Source organism: Chroicocephalus ridibundus, chromosome Z, assembly GCF_963924245.1.
Source record: "Chroicocephalus ridibundus chromosome Z, bChrRid1.1, whole genome shotgun sequence".
In the NCBI taxonomy this organism is placed as follows: Eukaryota; Metazoa; Chordata; class Aves; order Charadriiformes; family Laridae; genus Chroicocephalus; species Chroicocephalus ridibundus.
The window spans coordinates 66,885,846-66,908,703 of record NC_086316.1 but is presented as its reverse complement, the minus strand read 5'-3'; the positions used below and the strand labels follow the sequence as shown (position 1 = coordinate 66,908,703).

The 22,858-nt window shown below is 41.0% G+C and overlaps 1 protein-coding gene across 2 annotated transcripts in view; it reads right to left on the bottom strand.

Moving 5' to 3' along the window:
* Positions 1–476: 476 nt before the first annotated feature.
* ANKRD55 (ankyrin repeat domain 55) overlaps positions 477–22,858 on the bottom strand; it is a 49,568-nt gene continuing 27,186 nt past the window's right edge. For both annotated transcript variants that reach the window (XM_063321005.1, XM_063321006.1), the window contains 5 exons: positions 19,960–20,144; positions 17,507–17,674; positions 15,399–16,063; positions 10,120–10,221; positions 477–1,161 (listed from right to left, as the gene is read on the bottom strand). In XM_063321005.1, the coding sequence (XP_063177075.1) occupies positions 893–1,161; positions 10,120–10,221; positions 15,399–16,063; positions 17,507–17,674; positions 19,960–20,144 (1,389 nt within the window). In that variant the 3' untranslated portion in view covers positions 477–892. The remainder of the gene's footprint in view (positions 1,162–10,119; positions 10,222–15,398; positions 16,064–17,506; positions 17,675–19,959; positions 20,145–22,858) is intronic.

Genomic DNA, 22,858 nt, shown 5'->3' with positions numbered 1-22,858 from the left:
GTCTTTGTCGTCCTTTAGGAAAGGACAGTCTTCTGAAATGTTTAGTCAAAGGCCTCTAGCACTCACCAAGGCTTTTGACTGAACAGCAGTCTAGTTAGATTTCCTTCTTCGGTTTGGTGATCGAAGTGATGAAATAATGCATAATAACTCAGGACCATGCAATCCTTGTTCTATGAACATAACAATGCACAATTGCATTTTTGTCACTGAGGAATATGAAGAATTAAATGGAAGAGACATAAATCTGTCAGTGCAATGAACAGTTTTGAACAATGTGTGCTGTAGTCCTGTCTGTCCCACAGGGATTAGTGTTTCATTGTACTTCTTTAGCTTTTTGAATTCACAAAACCCACAAACTTACAATGTGGGAAATACTTGAAAAACAAAGAGTCAAAATTCCTCATTTGCTAAAATTGACTTTTATTTTAAGCTTATCATTTTAATCTTAAAAAGATATTTTTGATGGCACACAGCCTCAGAATCAGCACCTTTGCATTTACAGACTGCAGGGAATCCCTGTCAATTTGTATTTCCCTAATTCTGACTTTTAAATCATGCAGAAGATCTTACTCTTTGTTCCTGTTTTCTGTGAAAGGCTTAACAGCACATTGCTGCAACAAGATTGCACATTATGAGGATTCCATTCACAAAATAGTCTTACAACACATTAAATATTGATTTAATAATTTCATCATAAATGAAAACTGTAATGAAAATGCCTATATAAATACACAGTGCCGCTTTTGTGATGTGCTACTCTCTCTTGGTTTTTGTTTATTTACACTCCAGTTAACAAGAGCATCATTAGTGCAAATTAATGAGATTTTACTTTACATTTATCTTGTAACAAGCTCTTAGATATATTTCAGCTGATTGAGGCCAGTGTAATGAGTTAATTTTCAGCGTCTGGTTTGGTGAGAGATCTCTCAAGCTCTTCTGCAGGGTTAGATTTCTTCTGGCATGGGATAGCAGGTAGGACACAGCTTGGTTTCAGAGGCTCTCCTGATAGTCCAGGCAAGAGAGAATAGAGCAAATGACTCTGAGAATGTCCCCTTTTCTGGGATCTGGAGGTTGGGGCTGGTGGGAGAATAACTGCATCAGTCCTTAGGGAATTTAAAGGCAGGGACTTAAACTTCTTGGCACCCTGAGATGGTAGCTGAACTAGAGGAAAAAGAAAAAGAGAGAAAGAGTACACAGAAAGTGAAAAGCATGACATTTTTGCAAACGAGTTTGCTACTTTCTTTGAACTGTTTGTTTTGTGTTGTGTGTACGCAAACCTGCATTTGAAAAATATCAGTAAAAAATCACTAAAGCCTGTCAGGGCTAAGCTTCAACTGAAGAAAACTCCAGTGTTAAGCAATTTACATTACGTTTGATGATCAATAAGACTTGGTAAGTTTAAAGGTTCACTTTTGATAAGCAGGAAATCCGTAGTTTGACTGAAGGAGACTTGGTCTGTTTGGGGAGATTTCCACAAGATATTTTTTCATCAAAACCACAGGCTGACTGAAACATAAATGTTCTATGGGAATATATTATATTTAACAAAACCTTTGTGGGAGGATGCTCTATTTCCTAGGGTAAATTCTGATCAAAATCTTCGGAAGATGAAATGGAAGAACCTGCGATACTGTGTCTGGGTTACTCTAGAGACGGTCAGTCATGAAGGTAGGTCCACACAAGCTCTGCAAGTCACAGGCCACAAAAGTAGCCCATTATCCTGTAGCACCCTAAGACCCACACTGAAACAAAAGAGCCACAGCTGCTGTATGTCTTGTGTGTATTAGCAGTCTTGTAAGAAACTGTGGATTTAGATCATCCTTAATCTCCACCTCACACTCAGCAGGGTAACATTTTTTGTGCTTTAAGTTGATATAGTTCTATATCTTCTCTAAATTGAAATCATCAAGCTCCTTCATTCACAGAATCACAGAATGGTTTGGGTTGGAAGGGACCTAAAAGATCATCTAGTTCCAACCCTCCTGCCATGGGCAGGGACACCTCCCACTAGACCAGGCTGCTCAAAGCCCCATCCAACCTGGCCTTGAACATTTCCAGGGGTGGGGCATCCACAACTCCTCCAGGCAACCTGTTCCAGTGCCTCACCACCCTCACAGTAAAGAATTGCTTCCTGATATCCAATCTAAATCTACCCTCTTTCAGTTTGAGGCTGTTATGCCGTGTCCTTTCATAACACTCCCTGATAAAAGAGTCCCTCCCCGTCCTTCCTGTAGGCAGCCTTCAGGTACTGGAAGGCTGATAGAAGGTCTCCCCAGAGCCTTCTCTTCTCCAGGCTGAACAACCCCAACTCTCTCAGCCTGTCTCTGCAGGAGAGGTGCTCCAGCCCTCTGATCATTTTTGTGGCCCTCCTCTGGACCTGTTCCAACAGGTCCATGTCCTTCTTGTGCTGAGGACTCCAAAGCTGGACGCAGTACTGACAGTGGGGTCTCACCAGAACGGAGTAGTGGGGCAGAATCACCTCCCTCAACCTGCTGGTCACGCCTCTTTTGATGCAGCCCAGGATCCAGTTGGCTTTTTGAGCTGTGAGCACACATTGCTGGCTCCTGTTGAGCTTCTCATCAACCAACACTCTCAACTGCTTCTCCTCAGGGCTGCTCTGTAGCCATTCTTTGCCCACCCTGTATTTGTGCTTGGGATTGCCATGACCCAGGTGCAGGACCTTGCACTTGGCCTGGTTGAACTTCATGAGGTTTGCATGGGCCCACCTCTCAAGCCTGTCAAGGTCCCTCTGGATGGCATCCCTTCCCTCCTGTGTGTTGACTGTGCCACACTGGTGTCGTCAGCAAACTTGCTGAGGGTGCACTCAATCCCACTGTCCATGTCACCGACAAAGATGTTAAACAGCACTGGTCCCAGTACTGACCCCTGAGGAACGCCACTCATCACCAGTTTCCATGTGGACATTGAGCCATTGACTGCAACCCTTTGAGTGTGGTCATCTAGCCAGTTCCTTATCCATTGAGTGGTCCATCCATCAAATCCATGCTTTTCCAATTTAGAGACCAGGATGTCATGCAGGACAGTGTCAAACACTTTGCATAAGTCCAGGTAGTTGATGTCGGTTGCTCTCCCCTTATCTACCAATGCTGAGGCAACATCATAGAAGGCCACCAAATTTGTCAGGTGTGATTTGCTTTTGGTGAAGCCATGTTGGTTGTCATAAATCACCTCCTTATTTTCCATGTGCCTTAGCAGAGTTTCCAGGAGGATCTGCTCTATGATCTTGCCAGGCACAGAGGTGAGACTGACTGGTCTCTGGTTAGTCTCTGGTAGTTCCCTGGGTCATCCTTTTTTCCCTTTTTGAAAATGGGTGTTATTTTTCCTCTTTTCCAATCAGCGGGAACTTCACCAGACTGCCACAACTTTTCAAATATAATGGAAAGTGGCTTGGCGACTTCATCTGCCAGCTCCCTCAGGAACCGTGGGTGGATTTCATCCAGTCCCATGGACTTATGCACCTTCAGGTTCCTCAGATGGTCCTGAACCTGATCTTCTCCTGCATTGGGCAGTTCTTCATTCTCATAGCCCCTGGCTTTGCATTCTGCAACTTGGGTGGTGTGGTTGAAGCCCTTGCTGGTGAAGACCGAGGCAAAAAAGTCATTCAGTACCTCAGCCTTCTCCATATCCTGGGTAACCAGGTCTCCTGTCTCCTTCCTGAGAGGGCCCATGTCTTCCCTAGTCTTACCTTTACCCCTGATGTACTTATAGAAGTGTCTCTTGTTATCCTTGATGCCCCTAGCCAGATTTAATTCTATCTGGGCTTTAGCTTGCCTAATCTGGTTCATGGTCACTCAGTGACCAGGATTCAGGCAACTGACTAACTAATTTCCTAATTTTTTAAAAGGACAATTCAAAACCTTAATTGTAGACCTATTTTTCTCTGCCTTGGAATTTATTGTGAATTGCATTAGCTTATTTTCATTTAATTCTCCATTTTTTTCACAAGCTTTTTGTATACAAATAGTTTAACCATTTGAAGAGCTCCACACTGGAGTTAGCACCATCTCTGTTTTGGCTACAGAATCTTCCTTGCAATTTTTCACACTAATTTTTACTTCATTGCATTTCTCATTCCATCTGTCACTTCTTTCCATCTGCATCTATTGTGATGAATATATGAGAGACTATTAATGTTTTCCTCTGAGATGTTTTACCTTGAGTTTCATCTTACTAGTCATGGCAGCCTCCAGAAGGTTATTCAGATTCTCTGTCTATTTTGCTGGCTTCCTCCTTTGAAACTAATCAGAAATGCTTCCTGGTGATCAGGTGTTAAAAACCATTCTCTGAGCCAAAACACTTGTCCTCAGATTGGTATTATGCTTGTGTCTTGTTCTTTACATGTGGGAAGAATTCTGCTATAAAGCATTCTGCGAGACAGGTGACCATCTCAGCCTGTCCTTGTCGTTCCATTTCCTCGTCAGGTTCAATGAAAACCTGGGTGTCCATGTTTGCATTATGCCTGGCAGCCCCTTTGATTGTTCCCTTTTCATAATCTCTGACAGGAATTTTCCTGGTGCAGGTTCAGGGAAATTCTACAGAAATGAGGAATGGAGAAGAGCATTCTCTCTTAACACAATGAAAATCTTGTGCAATTCCAGAGGAACATCTGCAGTTAATCTAGATTTGGACTGTTTTAATAGAGGATAAACTGATAAATGAACTAATTCTTATTAGAAATAACAGATGACATAATGAACTGGTATGAACTGAGTAACTACTGCAGTCAATGCACCTGTGATAAACTGGACCTTACAAGTCAATTTTGCTCTTTGAAAAAATCCCCAAACCAAGCTAAACTCATAGGTAGAATAGTGGATGGAGTTTCTTGACAGCTGTAGAATAAAAAGATAAGAAAAAGGGACTTAAGGAATTTAAAGTCAGTTAACCTAACCCAAAAAATCCTAAATCCTGACCTAACCTAAAATCCTGACCACAGTTGGTGTTTCTCAGAAGTGAATCTTTGAACCTATGAAGTCTGCCTTCTCACTGCTCATGAAGAAACATAAAAAAAACCAACAAACTGGATCACTGGAGGAGTAGATGCAGGAGAAGTGAGAAATTATGTGGTTTTAATAAGGATGGATTATTAACTTTGTCACAAATTTTTGTAAAAAATAAGGTAGATCCATTACTATAATGTGGACACACACCTAATGAAAAAAAGGCACTCAAGGTGTGATTTACCGGAGAACAGATTTACAATGCAAAATGACCTGATAAATTGGAGAAGCGGTAAGAAATTCAGCTAATGAAAGTCAGCAAAGGCAAATGCAAACCACTACACTTAGGGAAAACAAACAAACAACGAAATCCCGAACCACCAAAAGTCCAAATGTAAGATGGAGAATAACTGGCTATGGCAGTAACAGTCCTGCAGGTAACTGGGGACACAGACTGTGCCCGAGTCAGAAATATAATGAAGAAGTTCGAGCAGGAACCCTGCAGATTCCGTGCTTCAGCAGGCAGAAACACACCAGTCTTGTCATGCAAGCCCTTCTGTGTCTGTAGATTTACGTAGTATATAATTAACAAGTCAGAAATTTGCCCTGTTGAAAGCAAATGTTGCCTCTCTAATGTCTGTGGTGGGCACTGAAAAAGCTTTGCATCTACATATTTTTTACTATATACATTGTGCAAAAGAGGCTGAAGTTATTCTTGCCATATTACCCTGTACCATATGCCATATACTTATTTCATCATTCATTATTTATTTATCTGGAGCAGTAATTGTCTAAGATTCACCAGGTTTCTATCTGGGGCAAAGCAGAACATTTATAGAGAGGGTTTAAAAAATTGGTAGATTTTTTTCTTATTTTAATGCTAACTTCAGTACAGTTCAAGTTGTGGTGGCCTGACCAGACAGTGTTTACTAGAGCTGTCTGGCCTTTGGCAATGCAGTGTAATTCATGGGTCATATTCAAGGTTCATTTGTGTTCAGAGGTTCAAGAAATCTCTTAGTTTTCCTTTCCATGAAAAAAATACCCCAGACCATTAATACTTTGCTTTAGTTGGTATTGAATTTGTGTGAATAAGGCAGAAGGGCTAAATACAATAAATGAGCCCGTTTGTTTTCTGCAACATGATAGAATGCTTTGAGTTCATTGAAATTTTGGTGTGTAAACCAAATGCATATTGAGAGGCTTACTTGTTTCCCTCTTTGGAGCACAGGCATATATACGTTCATGCATTCAAAGTTTGCACCTGTGTAAAATATCTCTGGAACACTTTACGTACTAGGTAAGTCCTTAATGATGGGTTTAAGTAATGCAAAAGAAGTGTAATTTAACTTCACCCTCATGACCGGCTAGCCATCACAAACCCATGCTCATTCAAAGAACTAAAAAGCAGCATCCAAACGTTGATGCTTTCCATCTAGTCCTACATACTGTACTCAATTCAGGATATTCAATAAGGATTTCAGGATGAGTATATGGATGGCTTTGAAATAATAGATAAAATGGCTGGTATTAGGGTATGTGTTGAGACACGTGAGCCTGGACACAGCACTGGGGTCTGTGAAAGACAGAACCCTTAAGGCTGGTTGCCAGAAGCTATGTACAGTGAAAGCAGCAGTAATTATTCATGTTCAGAGGGCAGAGACAGTTACCCAGCACCTAGTGGTACAATAAGAGTGACTCATTCATGGAGCCTTTTCCACTCAGCAGTGACTCTCGAGTGGCTGCTATTGTCAACTGCAGAGGCAAGAATAAAGCTGCCCGGGAGGCATTACCCAAGGGGTATGTACTCCAGCAGAAGGAGGTACTCTTAGACTCTGTTCCTTTTGCAAGCAGCGGACCATGGTGGCCCTCTGCAGAGGAGGGTGCTTTGTGGAATCCTTTGCTGTTAACTTGGGAAAGAAGAAACTTCAGCTCATGATGAATAACAGCAAAAACAACTACTGATCCCCAGAAAATATTGTTAAAGGATCTGCAGAAATATATCTTTCTTTTTTTTTTCTTTTTTTGTTGTTCAGCAAGTGGTAACGTCACTTTGGCTTCAGACCTTCTAAGCCACATGAAGAAGTGAGAGCAGCATTCTCTAGAAGTCCCATATTTTTTTGGAAAGTTATTCTGGCATTGTGTGAGCAGCATGTGATGGTTGTAAGCCTGTTTTCCAGGGGTCCTTGGGAGCGTTGCATGATGAGATAGAAAGGGTGTGCTGGGGATGGAGCAGCAGCATGCAGAGTAAGAGATGCCAGGCTGTCCTGAGGCTACTCAAGAAGCCATGTGAGGGACCTCTTTGGCCCTAGGAACACCTGGAGGGTGTGAGTTCATGAACTATGGGTTAAAGTCACTCCAGTACTCTTCCTAGGCTATTGTTTCATTCCTATTATCCTCTTTCTAACTTGTATTTTTAAATGGTTTTGCTTAGAGATTAAAGCATCTCTTCCTTTTTTTCATTGCCCTTCCTTTTTTTGGGAGATGTTTCTTCTTTCTGTTAATCTCTGAGTAGTTTCAGTTCTCTTTCTAATTTATGCTTATTTTTTTTGTTTAGCTCCCTGGTTGCTTTTTTTCCCCCACTGGCTTTGTTGCATGTTTTTAGCACACATCTTGTGTAACGAAAATACTAGAGAAACACAAATGTTTATCTTCAAACTTCATTGCTGGAGGCATTTGCCTGGATAAAGGCTGTGTCCAGAACAGTAATATTTTTAGGGCTGGATGGAGGATGAGTGAAATCTTGGCTCTGAAACAGTTATTCGGAAAGCTCCAGGATGAAATGTGTCATTTGTATTAACAAAGAAGAAATTTAACCTATTTTGCAAATAACTTTGTTTTTCTGTTATTGGCCTGAACTGATGTTCAAGCAGTAATGGCACCTGGATAAATGTGCTGTGTTCGTTAATTGAACCATGATTATTAACTGTGATAATTGTATCTTATTCATAAAACACAGGTTTTGGCATGAGACTAGAACTAAAATCCTGGCTGTTTGTATGAATTACTGCAAGAACACCAGTGATTATGAAATATTTTTTTTTTTAGGATTTTGTTTACAACTATGTTTTAACTAGAAGACCCAGAGAACGTTAGTAGAAAGCTTAAAAATAGAAGACTTGGAGCTGGGGTTTTGAAAGCAGTTAGATTCTTTTCTTTCCTCTGAGCAGACAGAGAATACCACCTCAGTATTCCACATGTCTCTGCTTTTCTTCTTCCTCTATTATTTACTGTGCAGCAGCGGTGCAGAATTCTGTATTTCCCCTACCCAATCTGATGTTCCCTATAAAGCTACCTCTGCTGTTTCGTTTTTAGTAATATTGTTATAGCTGCAGAATTGCTTCTGAAACTCAGATCATGAGAGAAAATGACTCTTAAATTTAGCTCTGAATTGTGAATGCTTTAGGACCTGGCTGATCTGCAGGATGACAAACAGTAAACTGCAAATCCTCATCCAAAATACATTGGAGGATTTGCGCTTAGCGGAGCACAAGGCTGTGCGAGCAGGATGCTGCTGGGAGTAGGGCTATGTTTGCATGTGAAGAGCGCCCCAGACGCTGGCTGGGTCCATCCTGGGACACTCACTAAGTCCTGAGACTCTGCCGGGGCTGTGGGAGCAGGGTGAGGCTTTCCCTGCTTTTCGGGACCTCGCTTCTTACTGCCTTGGGAATGAAGAGCTGTCTGCAAGTGCAGAGGAAAAAAAGTCTGCTGCTCTCCCAATCCCTTTATTTTAGCTCCTGTGTTACAGAAGGTAACCCTAACCAGTTGCTGTTAGAATGAGAGAAATGAATTATTCCTGCCCTCAAGTAAAAGCTAGTCTATCTGCTGTGCTTAAGACAGAGGGACATCTTTTCACCTATGTCGCATTCAGAAAATGACAAAGTTTCTGGAAAACTGATGATCTTGTTCCAGTCCTCTTCCCTCTAATTTTTGCTAGCAAAAGGACACAAAAATCAGTGTCATGATAAAATATCATATTTTTCATGCTGTTTGCAGAAGAGTCATTCCTTATCCTGGCTTTCATCTCACATATCCAACCTTTCTCTGCCATGCAGTCATTAGGCTGTTGTCATCCATCTCTTTGCATTCCTGTAAGTCATCATGTCCTGCCCCCTGTGAAAAGCTACCTGAGTCATACAGGCATATGCAATCAAGAGTGAAACTGAGAGTGAAAAATCCTGTGTCTGTGAGAATTCCAGTCACCTCTGCTCTGGAAAATAAATGTAGAACCAAACGCTCCTCTATGTTGACATATATCGCTTCGACTGGGCCAAATCTATGAAACTCTTTGGAGAACAGGGTTGTGATCAGCACCACAAAGTCCAGCTGAAGGTGGGAAATGTAAAGTCCTGCACCTGGGGAGGAATAACTCCCTGCACCAATACATGCTGAAGATCAAACAGCTGGAATGGAGCTTGTCAGAGAGGAACCTGAGGGCCCTGATAGACAACATGCTGAACATGAGCCAGCAGTGTGCCCGTGCGGCAAAGACAGCCAACAGTATCTGGGGCTGCATTAGGAGGAGTGTTGCCAGCAGATCGTGGGAGGTGATCCCTCCTCTCTACTCAGCACTGGTGAGACACATCTGGAGTGCTGTGTCCCATTCTGTGGGCCCAGCATAAGAGAGACAAGGACATACTGGGGCAAGTCCAACAAAGGACGATGGAGATGATTAAGGGATTGGAGTGTCCAGCCTCAAAGGGGAGGCTGAAAGAGCCAGGACAGTTCAGCTTTGAGAAGAGAAGACTCAGGGGATCTTGTCAATATGTATAAATGCCTGACTGAGGGGAGTAATGAACAGGGAGCCAGACTCTTCTCTGTGGTGTCCCATGATGGGGAAAGAGTCAATGGGCACAAATAGGTTACACGAGACTTTTTTACTCTGGGGGTGGTCAAACACTAGAACAGTTGCCCAGAGAAGTAGTGTAGTCCCCGTCCTTAGAAGTATTTAAAACCTAAGTGGATGTGATCCTGAGCAACCTGCTGGTGGTGACCTCTCCATGGGCAGGCGGGTTGGACTAGACAATCTCCAGTGGTGCCTTCCAACCTCAGCCATTCTACGATGCTGTGAAAAAGGAACATGAAACCTCTCTCAGGCACTCAGATGCCAGTGATGGGGGCACACATAATGATATTGTAACTGAGACTTGCCTGTACTTACTTTTGTGAGCACAGTGGTTGGGTATGGGAGCTAGGCTGTTCCGTACAGGAGTAAGGTTTTTTATTTTGGGTTCATCTATGGGCATCTGTTGAAAATTTTTACCTGTGAAAGAAAAATATGTTACCATATGAAAATAATTGTAAATAATACAGTGCACTGTAGATGTCTGGCTTCTAGAAAAAAAGAAAACTTACTTAGTAATTCTCAGAAATATATAATAACAAGAAACCACGAACTGAAAAAAGCTGTTGCTTTGTTCTCTTTACATTTATGAAAAAGAGTGACTGATTTAATATAACCTTCATGTGTACCCTTATCATATATCCTCTCATATAATATAGTAATTGGTCTTAAAACAGGCACGGTCAAGTAACTAGGTCCATGTAAGAATATTTGGACACAAAATATCTAGAAATATTCAACTAGGTTGATTTGATTTCTTCATCGAAGTTTTAGTTCGCAAACTTTTCTAACAGGGTCTCAGCCTTTCTATGTACTAGAACACAAATGGAGTTCAACTGCTCAGTGGAAAATGAGACTATTGGGAGTATATCAGCAGTAAAGATGAGCTTTGAGAGGGTTTTGCTGCAGATGAAAACATAGCAAAACTGATAGAAACTGGTTCTTAATAAACTACGTTTATGGCAATTTAATTTTTACCAAGAAGAATAGATACTGGAAAATGAAAGTGTAATTAGCCAACTGTGACATTTCACTGGCTAAGATTAAAGTTAACTTTGGTCTTGTACTATTAAAAAAGACAATGTGTTAGATGGTGTAATGCATTTCACTACATAAATGACACATCAAATACTATTGAAAAAGTAGAAACTCAAGCACCAGATCAGCATTTTTCCCAGATCCTTTTCCTGAATTGATCTTATTCTGTGCCGTTTGAGTCCCTCAAATTTTTCTTTTTTGTTATCACCAGACCTGAGATGAGCTTTGTAAGGAGTCTTGAGTTGTCTTGCAAACAGCTGCTCATTCAGCATGGCGTTGCAACTTAGCTCATTGCAGAGCAAGCATAAGCTCTGTTGGCACGCAGAGACGAGGGGAGACACGAGCTGGGTGTAGTAGGACATCTTAAGCAATAGGAAGAAATGGAACGATATAAAAAGCCTTTGTGGCTTTATAGTTGGTACTTGAAAATACCTGTGTATTGCTGAGCTGTGCAAGATAAAGCTACAGGAAAATAGTGTAGAACAGATTCCTAGAGGTGCACTGAAGTAGTTGTCACGACTTCTGTAACTATGTTACTGACTAAATGGATTCTGTGTGAAAGGAGCTAAAGTGTTTTGTCAGACAAACCCCCATGTTATAGTGCAGCCTTCAGCTCAGCACGGAGCAAGATTCTGGTCCAAAGGCAATGGCAGTCGATAGAGCTTGTCTCAATCTACTGGGTCCCATGGGTAAAGCTGACATGTATTGGGCTAAAGCATGAACAATCTCTTATGGATGAGATGTATCTAATGGAAACAGACTTTGGTTTCCTTTTCCCATGATTTATGCTTTATTTAGTCTTTAACACTTCTACAGGGTGATCAAAAAGTGGGTGTTAAATTGGTAAGTTTATTCTATAGACATCACATCCACTGTGCACAAAGAAATAAATATATCTATTCCAAAATAGCAGAGAATCAAGCCTGCTGCTCCCATTAGTGCAATTCAAGTTATATTGGTTTCAGCGATGCTTATGCTGAGAACTAATGGGTTATTATGTATGTACCATTATGGCTTTGATGATGGGAGGCTGTTTTTTCTATCAAGAGATATGTTTATTTCCTAAGTGGGGGTATCTGGCAGCAAAACAACAGTACAAAGCACAATCATGTTTGCAAGGCGGATATGAATGCTTGGAAAAGAATCCTTGTTGTCTAAAAGTTCTGGCATCCAGGGGAAGTATTCTTCTGCTCTTCTTTTCTATCTGCTTCATATAACATCGGAGAGAAAGGTTTTTCTTTCTTTAAGACATCATCTTTGTCATCCCCGAGAGTATATTTACAATGGCATTTTTGAATGCAATGGAAAGGAGGCAATTTCATTAGTATAAAACGCAGGACGCTTGTGCATATCATTTTATTTACTGACTTTTTTTACAGGTTGTTCTTTGATTTTCTTTTGCATTTAGGTAGGAGAACCATGTTGTCGTGTGTTTTGTGGAAAAGTTGTAAATGTTATGACGAATGTCCGCCTGTAAATCAGTCCTTCAGTTTGAGAAACAAACAGCCACACTGATCAGCTTTGCTCTACTCTTTCCTGGCCAAGAAGTGCTTCCTTCCTGTTGGACTATAACACATTGCTTATGCCAACATAAGCTTAATAGTGGCCTATTTTTTACATTATCTGTTTAAGCAAATAAAAGGTACTGGGCTGCTGTAATAAAATCTGTAATAAACTGTCACCTTAGACCTGGAAAGTTGGTAATCTAAAAGATGAGTGTGTGATAGAAGGAGGCTAAATCTGGTAAGAGGGTGCTAAGAGCTGCCTTACGTTTGACACAGGCTTCCTTTTACCTATGTGACTTGGAGTTTCTCTGCTTACACCATTTTTCCCTTGGAAAGTAGATGGCAGTACGTTTTGCAAAATGGGATGATTGCAAAGCTCATAAATACAAAATGCTTCATATTGTGGACGCGAGCTCAGCACTGTGGCTGGCAAGCACTCCTGCAATCTTGACAATAGTTTTTGGTACAGTCTATCTTTGCTTTCCCCAGCGGAGGGCAAGACAAAGTAGTTATTCTGAGAGAAATCAGTGCGTGATAGTAAGGAAAGTCTCATGGCTACTCACAGCAGCCTCTCCCCTTTATGTAAGCGCTAAGGCTCAGCTAGTAAATTGACTCATCTTTCATTTCCAGGAGCACAGAAAACAGAACAAAAAACCTCCCAAAATCCCCATCTATGTGCCAGCTGCCTTAGTAGCAGTAAGCACAAAAATTAGCTCTGACTTTAATAAAGGCATGGCCATGCAAGGCAATCAACACTGTGTGTCAGCTGAGAAAATAATTTTCAGATTGAGTTCCCCTAGATTCTTGATACTCATAGTCCTGCCCTGGATACTCAGTGGTTAGGAAATTACATGTAGCCCCTCCGAGTCATGACTTGAGAAATGGAGTATTAACAGTTCAGTGTCCTTCAAAGACCAGCTGGTTGGGTTTTTTCCCCTTAGCCTTCTGCAGAAAAAAAAAACAATGAGGAAATATCTTTCCTCCAAGAGAGCTGCCTGCACGGTGCTGCCGTCGGGGCTGGGGCCAGCCTTACTTTGCTTCTCATCCCTCCACGTCCTGCCGGCGCAGCACACTGGAGACCTGGAAGCCCTGGAGCTCGTACAGTAAATGCAGTTCTAGTTCAAAGCAAGTCAGGTGGCTTTAATTACAGGGGCAGACAGATTTAAACCACACACATAGGCCTGAAGAGGGATAAGCAGATATTTTTTATCATGAAAAAATGTTAGACAGTATCTGGGTTGTGCAATGTATTCCTGTTAGACGCTCTCTGCCTCCTTACAACTTTTAATTCACATGCCTCAGTGGAAGTCCTTTTTGTCATCTACAGGACTCTGTTTATTGTTGGAAAGTTTTATTAAAGGGAGCTGGTCACAGCAAACTGGGCTTAAAGCAGACTCGGGCTTTTTTTTTTCTCCAAGGAAGATAATAAGCTGTCTTAAAATGCCTTACTCTTCCTTTGGACATGCAAAGACAGCTCACATTGTAACAATTAGAATATTTCCCATAATTGATGTGATTTTGCCCTCATTCATGCATTTAGACTGCTGGTCCTATATCGAGTCCCTGTGCAGATCGTGATGAGTGGGTGCACGGGGTTCATCCTGATTCAGCTGGTTGCAGCTTTTTGTCATAGGATGTTCATAGAAAACCACCTGTCCTTCTGTCCAGAGCAAACAAGGATTTAACCATACAGTATACTACAGTCTTAAGAAAAATCTATAATCACATTTTAAATAACATGGTAGTTACTTCCACATCAAATGTATTCATAGTCTAGATAATTCCACCAAGAAATGTTTCCCCATGGTTGTCCTCAGGTTTCATTTATCCAGTTTGAGTTCATTCATCCTTCTACTGTCAATATGAATGATCTCAAATATCTCAGTCTCACTGTACCCTATTATATTTAGGTTGTAAAGAAGCCCTGCAGGTTTTCTTGTCTTCCACATGGGAGCTGAACCTTTCAGAGTTCAGTGTAGAAAGAGCATGCTGGAGCAATCCTTGCTAGCCACGTGGAGTTTGGGGTTTGTATGGTTGAGTGAATAGCTGAAGAGTGCACAGTAAAAAAGTAGTGACACCTATAGAACAGGTCTGTCAAGCTTTCAGGAACGTGTCCTGATGTTCAGGAAGTGGAACTTTTTGAATAGTTCCTTTTTCCCCTGAAAAACTATTTCCAGACTTTATTTGCACAATGTAGAATGACCTGTCATTCTGAAGTTTCTGTCTCTAGTCTCGTTATTAGAGATGTGAACAAAGATTTTCTCTTTTATAGAACCCTTTGCTTAGGAGTCAGTACAGTTTGCACTATCATGTAAGCTCAGATAGTGACCTGACCTAACTGAGGGGTCTTCTCAGGCAGGGCTTCTGTTCACTGCTCATTTGACTGGAGGATAACGGCACATATCTGCTGGGGTGAGGGCAAATTAACCTATTGTGTAACATTTATTCCTTGTAATGGTGTACTGGTAAGTTTGGGGATTGTTTTTTCTTGCCTCACTTTTAGTTGGATATTACAGTGGTCAGAAGGCATGCTAGTTGTGTTTAATTTTGGCGTGGGAGTAATCCCAAGGGAGATGAAGTTGGAGACACTGATATGTTGAAGTAAACTCCAGCACACAGGCCGGCCGGCCAGATTCATTTAAACATGGATATAAGTCAAACAAAGTACTAGATCCCAAATCCTGCCAAACCCTCGTTTTGAGTTTACTTCAGAATTCTGATGCTCTGCTTAATTACTGTTGCATTACACTTTCCAAACCACAACATAAAAGCATTTACTCTGTCTCTGTAAATTTAGCAACCTGAATTCAGCTTTGGAGAGGCCATAAGAACAGCACATCAGACCAAAAGCACATCTAAGCACCTTGTTTCAGCTGTCAGCTGATGTCCTGTCCACATGCTTTCTGCAACTGCTACTACATACAGGGAGAAGAAACTGAAAAAGTTATTAAAGAAATAGAAATATCATGGGTCAGACTTACTGTTTTTTTCTGACTCAGCTTGCCGCATCAGTGGAGACTGTAGGGTTTGGGAGATAGAGAAGAAAGAAATTACCTGATGGAGAACTGGGAAGTGAGGGAAGGCGGGGAGGGCACAAAAGCACATGGTGAGATCTATCAGAGTTTAAGCCATTTATCAGTTTGTCTGAAGGAGTCCTAGTACAGACTTTGTAGGAGAGTAGATGGTTAGAGTCTGTGTTCCAGGGAGCATCCAACAAACTCTGGCAGTTGCTTCTGTGGTCCAGCAAGTTGTGTTCACTCCTACTCTTTTGAGACTTGTGTGTAAGATAGTAGGTGCTGGTGCTGGAGGAGAAGCTTGACGTTGTGCTCTGGGAAGCAGTTAGGAAGGAATTGCCTGTAGTGATTGGGGGAAGGCTCTGGGTTCTGATGGGCAGAAGTCCCTGACACTCTGGTTGCTTCTTTTCTGGCATGAGGTACTTTCTGTCTGTGCTCCTTCTTTTCAAGTCAGCAGTGGTCATACACTCATCTGGAATGTCTTTGCAGTTTGTGTCCATAATGCAATCGAAAGTGGTGATGATGTCGTCTACTTCTGAGGTCTCTTCTCGAGGATATCGGTCTCTGCTTCTCTCCTTCTGACTGGTTTTCTGCTCATCTTTCTTCTTTTTGCAAGAGAAGATGTGATTCAGCATGCTGAATCGTCCTTCTTTCTTTAGGAGTCTGTTGTTCTGGGATGGAAACTCATGAACTGGCTCAGGTCTACTGGAAGTGCAAATCACAATGTGATGTCATTATTGCCAAATGATGAAAGAAATCCTGTCTGTGTTAGCCCATGAAATGGGGTATATATGATTCCGATGATACATTTGGAGGGGTGGTTCAAGGAGACAGAAAATTAGGACTGAAAATAATACCATGTTATTTCCCTCTTTCTTGTGGGGTTCATTGCCTTACACTCATCTTAATGTAGGCAAAAAAACAAAGAAACTTTCTGGCTTCAGCATCTACCAGCTGCAGAATCATTATTCTGAATGGTGAGGCAAGATCCAATAATAACAAGAAGAACATGCTGGGATCTTAAAAACCAAGTGGTCTTTGTATTATGTCATATTTGGAAAACGGTATTTCCAATAGCACAGTCATTGCTAAGAGTGTAACAAAGGCACTAGTTCATCATTCCTTCCCTCCCTTTCCCTTTCCTTTTCCCTTTCCCTTCCTCCTTCCCTTTCCCTTGCCCTTGCCCATGCCCTTGCCCTCCCGTTTCCCCTTCCCTTTCCCCTTCCCTTTCCCTTGTCTTGCCTGTACTAAGGAGGCCTGGCACAGTTTCAGAAGATCTATCAAGATAATTACCTACAGTGGTGTTGCTGTAGTAGTTTTTAGATGAGATTTTGACTAATCAACACTTCAGAGCTACTGAAGTGGAGGAAGAGGAGAAAGAGGAGGAGGAGGAGGAGAGGTACTGTTACCCTGTCTTACAATTTGCAACACAGGAAATACTGCTAACTGCTGACTGGAAAGGAGGGGAAAGTGCAAAGAAATGTGATGACAAATGTCTTTGTAAGTGCATGCTCATTTACCAAAGTTGAAGAAATGAAATGAATTAAATGACATCTGCTGAAACATGAGAAATACAAAGAGAGAGGAAGATCATAAGCAATGGTAAAAAAAAATACTTTTTAACAGAAAAAATCTAAACTCAGAATAAGAAGAGACAATCAAGGTAGAGAACTAAAGAATGCTAAGAAAACATGGCCAAACCTTTATCCTGTGGATGAAAACTTTAAATTTATTTTATTATCTATGTGGAAAAGCTGCTTTTGTGTTCCGTCTGTCCCTCTGTCTGATTACATGAACACACAGATAGTACTCAGAGATTTAAAAAAAGTGGAAGCCATACATCCGAGGGCTGAAATTATTCTGTAAGATAAATTTTCTGCATGAAGGTGACCGAGCAAGAGCTATACTCACATCTTCTTGGTTCAGAACCATCTGCTGATCGGCAGACTAGCACTGTAACCGCAGTGATGAGTCTTCAGTAGATGACTAATCCTAATGTTGCTATTTTGGTGGAAAACTTGAACTGAATATTGCATATGAATCAAGGAGACATCACCCTGGGCTCAAACCCCACAGTAGCATAAAAAAAGCAATGAATTTGTTTTCTGGTCAGTGGCAACGTGAGTAAGATGTGCACTTTTGCTTTACCTGCTCTCCTGAGACAGCAGCTTGATGCATGCTGTGTGCCCACAGTACATTGCGTATGTCAGAGGGGTGTTTTCATTGATGTCTCGAGGGCTGCTGTCTATCCCCAGATCCAGCAGTGTCTGCACACAGTCGGCTTTCCCTGCTGCTGCAGCCCAGTGCAAGGGCGTCCTACAGAAAAGCGGGAGTATCGTTAGAATAGATGAATGAATTTACTATCAAAACTATTAGTGACATAATGAGGTGTGTTTCTATGCTACTCGTCCAGATTCACTCGTCCATTTTAAGGAATTCTCCAGCAACTTAACCTACACTGATGTGGTAGCCGGTGGTGGTAATTGGACCATAGACTGGCATCTATCTATGTGCACCTATTTAGCTGTAGATAAAGCAGATATGGGGCTGTGGAATGCCAATACCTGCTATATAATAGCATCTCTTCCACTGCTGGAACTGCAGAGCGGGAGAAGTGCCTGAAGTTTTCAGAGCAGATTTTGAAAAAAATCTTTGTAGTGTCCACTGCATAGAATCATAGAATGGTTTGGGCTGCAAGGGACCTTAAAGATCATCTAGTTCCTTCCACTAGATAAGGTTGCTCCAAGCCTCATCCAACCTGGCCCTGAATACTTCCAGAGATGGGGCATCCACAACTTCCCTGGGCAACCTGTTCCAGGTTTTGGAACTGTTCTCACCACCCTCAGAAGAAAGAATTTATTCCTAATATCTAATATAAACCCACCCCCTTTCAGTTTAAAACCGTTACCCCTTGTCCTATCACTACTACACTCTCTCATAAAGAGTCCCTCCCCTCTTTCCCTGTTAGGCCCCTGTTAGGCACTGGAAGGCTGCTATAAGGTCTCCCTGGAGCCTTGTCTTCTCCAGGCTGAACAACCCCAACTCTCTCAACCCTCTGATCATCTTTGTGGCCTCCACTGGAGTTGCTCCAACAGGTCCGAGTCCTTCTTGTGTCGGGGCCACCAGAGCTGGATGCAGTACTCCAGGTGAGGTCTCACCAAAGTGGTTTAGAGGGGGAGAAAAAGGGACAAGAGAGAAAAAAGGAGAAGGGAGAAAAAGGGAGAAAAAGGAAAAACAGGGACAAGCTCTTCTCGTCTTTGCATCAAACACAATTAGCAATGGTTGCCTCAGGGCTCTCCATGAAGGTAGGAGAAGGAGCTTCCCTCAGATAAATGAGAAGGACTGGACACATCTACCAGACTGTTATTGCCCCTTTGCCTGTTTCTGTTTTTTGATGGGCCCAGACTAGAGCTGATGTAATTGTCTTGAATCTGTGTAGGAGAATCAAACTGATTTTCTGCTTCCTGAGATTTGTGTCTTGCCTTTGGAAACTTTTGTCCAGTTTTCAAATTGTAATATTTTGTTCTTGTGAAAAATCCGAAAGCACAGAAAACACCGTAAGAAAACTGCAAGAATAAAAAATAAAATTTATTTTTCTCTGCCTCTATCTTTCCAGTGCCAGTGATTTCAGATGGCAGATTCAGAAACACAATAGAATGGAAATCTACTGTGTATTTATAGTGAGTGAACAGCTTATCTTTTCCCCTCTTCAAGTCTAATACCTTCTATGGAAATATCTGAGAACGTGTAATAGGAGGTTGTGCCTTACAGAGCTCTTAAGTGTGGTTAAACTCCTCCCTTCGCCCTTCTCTCCATAGAAACACAGCCTTCTCAACTACATTTTACTGATGTTTAGAAACTTCTCCAGAACCCTGTTGGTTTTATTTCTGTTCCATTTTATTGCACTTTTCCATGAAGAATGCTATTATTTTAAGTACCTGAAGGACTAAGCCAAGAAAACCTCGGCTTTTGCTCCACTGAACAGAATAATCAATGCAAACAGCCAGTTGGTTCTGTTTGCATTAAATAAATTTGTGAGCAAAGTTCCAAGGGAGGTAGGTGTGGTGTGAAAAAAGAGGGAAGAGGATGACTCTTCTGCACTTTATTATATGGGGATTTCATCCTGGAAGGAACCAAATACCTTGTCAGAATGGAAGGTGAAGGTCCCCTAGTCCCATAGGAATACTGTGTTAGCACCTTAAATGCAACAAGGAAGCATTGCCATTTCTTAAATACAAAGCAGCAGGATCCCAGCTTCAAGTTGTAGGATCCTGTTCTATTGTTTTGACAAGAATGTTCACTTGTGATAGAAAGAAGTTAAGTCAAGTGGTGACAAAGTCCTTTCACACATAATCTTATCATTTCCTACCAGAAACACAAAGTTAAACAACTTTCCTACGAGTCAGTTATTATACTAGGTATTATACATGTGAGCTGGACTGCTTTGCATTGTTTCTGAGCAAGCACGGTTCTCTGTAAGTGCAGTTCATTAACTAGGCCATGGCCTGTGAAACAGGAAACACGATTATAGAATAAACAGAGCTCGTCTCAGGTTAATAGAAAGGAAGCAGCAATTTCAGTTTCAGAGTTTCCATGGTTACCTGTCATCCACATCAAGGGCTTGCAGGTTGCACTCCGGGACTTTAGCCAGCTCACTGATAATATCACTGTAGCCTGCAGCAGCAGCAATGTGCATACATGTTTTGCCATTCTCGTCATCGTAGTTTATTATTGATGGTCCCTGGTAGTGGTCCAGAATGATGGAACACAGAATCCTGTTGCCACTCTGAGAGGAAGTTCAGAGAAGAAAAGCATTTTACAATGGAGCTCACACCAAACTGCATTTTCTCTGCTAGAGAAGGCTAAATACAATAATGGTATTTTGTTTTGTGTATACCAGACTCCACAGGTACGAAAGCCAAAAGCTTCCCATCTCCTGCTGGGAATTGGGTTTGCTTTATGAATTTCCTAGAACACTTTGAACACTGGAAAAATAATAAATAATGTACCCCTGCAAATATCTCCAAAAGTTACAGAGCATAAATTACTCAACAGCTTTCTCAGAAATAACTTGGGGTCTTTGCTGTTTTGCTAAGCCAGAGCCCAGAAAGATACGAGCCTATATTTTCTCATAGAAATTTAAGGTTGGAAAGGACCTCAAAAGGCCAACCCACTTCTGTAAGCCTGTCCAAGTACACCTAGAAAAGCCATGTCAAAATATTTGCTTAAGTGGTTCTCGAAAAGTTTCTTAGCTAGTTTGCTTCAGTGCGTTAGTGTCTTAATAGAAAGTTGACATCCTTCTCTAACCTGCAAATGAAACCGAACTTCTTATATCCTAACTTGGTAGGAACAGAGAAAAAGAATTAATGATTTTTTTATATAACAACATAGAAACACAAGGCTGGAAAGGTCTTTCTTGTTACATATTCCTTTTCATAAACTTACTGTGTCCATTTAAACCAATTAGGTTTTTTTGTCCCCACTGCTCCCAAAGGAAGGCAGTTCAAGAACTTGTTTGCTTTAATGATTAGTATCTCTGATTTCTATTCATACTCATTGCTGATTTATGTCCCTTTGTTTCTGTGACAGCATTATTATTTAGATTAAATACTTCTTTAACTGGCATTTGTTCTTCAGATGTATTTATAGACAATCATCGTATCCCTTCTGTGCTGTTCTCTTGCTGCTGTAATCAATCAAAGTCTTTTCAGTTTTCCTTGTAAAATACACTTTCTATTTCTCTCATCAACCCACTAACCCTTCTCCTTTTGTGTTTCAGTTATGTATCCTTGGAGAGGGGTGATTAAAATTGTACCACGTCATACACTGACATTTTTACCAGTTCTTTGCACAGTGACACTAGCTCTTTCCTATTTGTGTTAGAAATACCTCTTTTGGTATGTCACAGAACAGCATTTGCCTTGTTCACAGCTGTGTCCCATTAGAAGCTCCTAGTAATTTTGGAATAACCCTTTAGAACTCGGTACTTCTCTTCCATAGTCGTTTCCAAACACAGAGTTTCTAGTTTCTCGGAGGAGGTTCTGTTATTAGTACCCAAGTGCATGGCTTAAATAATTTTTGTCCCATTAATGTCACTGTAGACTTAAAGGAAATCCAGCTTCCCCCATATGATATCCCCTTTCTTCTCTGTTAATGTCTTCCAGTTTTTTATTGGCAGATTTCATCAGAAAGTTCTCGTATTTTGTGCCAAGTTATCATGAAAATATTAAGCAAGATTGATTTCAAGCCTTATCCCTGAAAGTAATTTCCTTCCAACCTCTATTCAACATTTACTCTTCGCTTCTTGATTTTAAGATAAAACTTCTTTTGCTTCTCCGTAGTTTTGCTTTTTCTTTTTTAAGATGTCTACATATTCTAAATATACCCTTTAAAGATCATAGAATCATAAAATTGTTAGAGTTGTAAGGGACCTAGAAGACCATCTAGTTCCACCCCCCCTGCTATGGATAGTCATCCATTGTATCTCAAGCCTCTTCTACACATTTTTCTTCTCTGCTCTTGCGATAAAGATTCCTGCTACATTTTGCACCATTGACATGATACATTCCAGGTCTCTGGAACCTGATGTTCGCAGAGCTTCTCAGTCCAACTGAGAATTCCCTTAATTTACCAAAATGTGTCCCTCTGAAATCAGGAATTTTGTTTTATATGTGCTTTGTTTACTCACCTGTTGAATTTAGGGCGCACTCTATGGTCATGCCATCCAAGCTTATTTTCTATGACCAGGAATTTTGTAACATCCTCATCAACCATGTTAAAATTGTTATTAATTTATAGTTGTCTGAATATCTAATGAAAAAAAAAAGTGTTGATCTTCATATTCAGGAATACCGAGGTCCTATGAATAATTGTTGTTTCTATTCTTCAGTCCCTATGCCAAATGTCAACGTCCTCCATACCAGCATAATTCTGTTACATTTTTTTGGTTACTAGCACCAGAGAAATCTCTAGTCACATTCAGGGCTAACTGAACCTGGAAGTCTATTATATACGTCTAGCACTACCACAATAAACATTAACATCTATCTATTAACATCCTTCTCCATGTCAGTTTTGATTCAAAAACAAATTAACATGCAGTATCTTACTATTTCTGTATTCATGTTCTAGTGACACCACTTTCCTTTAATTTTATATTGTCTTGCTAAGTCCAAATTTCACATCCTGCACCTACAGTTTCAGTCCCTCAGCATTCTTACACAACTCTTAGCATTTGCAAAAGAAATGTCCCACTGTTCTTACTGGCATTTTATACATTTACAGACTGTTCTGTCTCCCACCAATCTTCCGTTTTCTAGACTAAACAAAACATTTCAACCTCTCTTCATGGGTCAAGTTTTTCAACCCATGTATCATACTTGGTGCTTACTTTTGACCTCTTTCCAGTTTGTCTACAGCTTTCTTCAACCATGGGATGACAATCTACATAATTATGCAGCTGAGGCTTTTCTCCTGACATCGAAAATGACACTGCTGCTT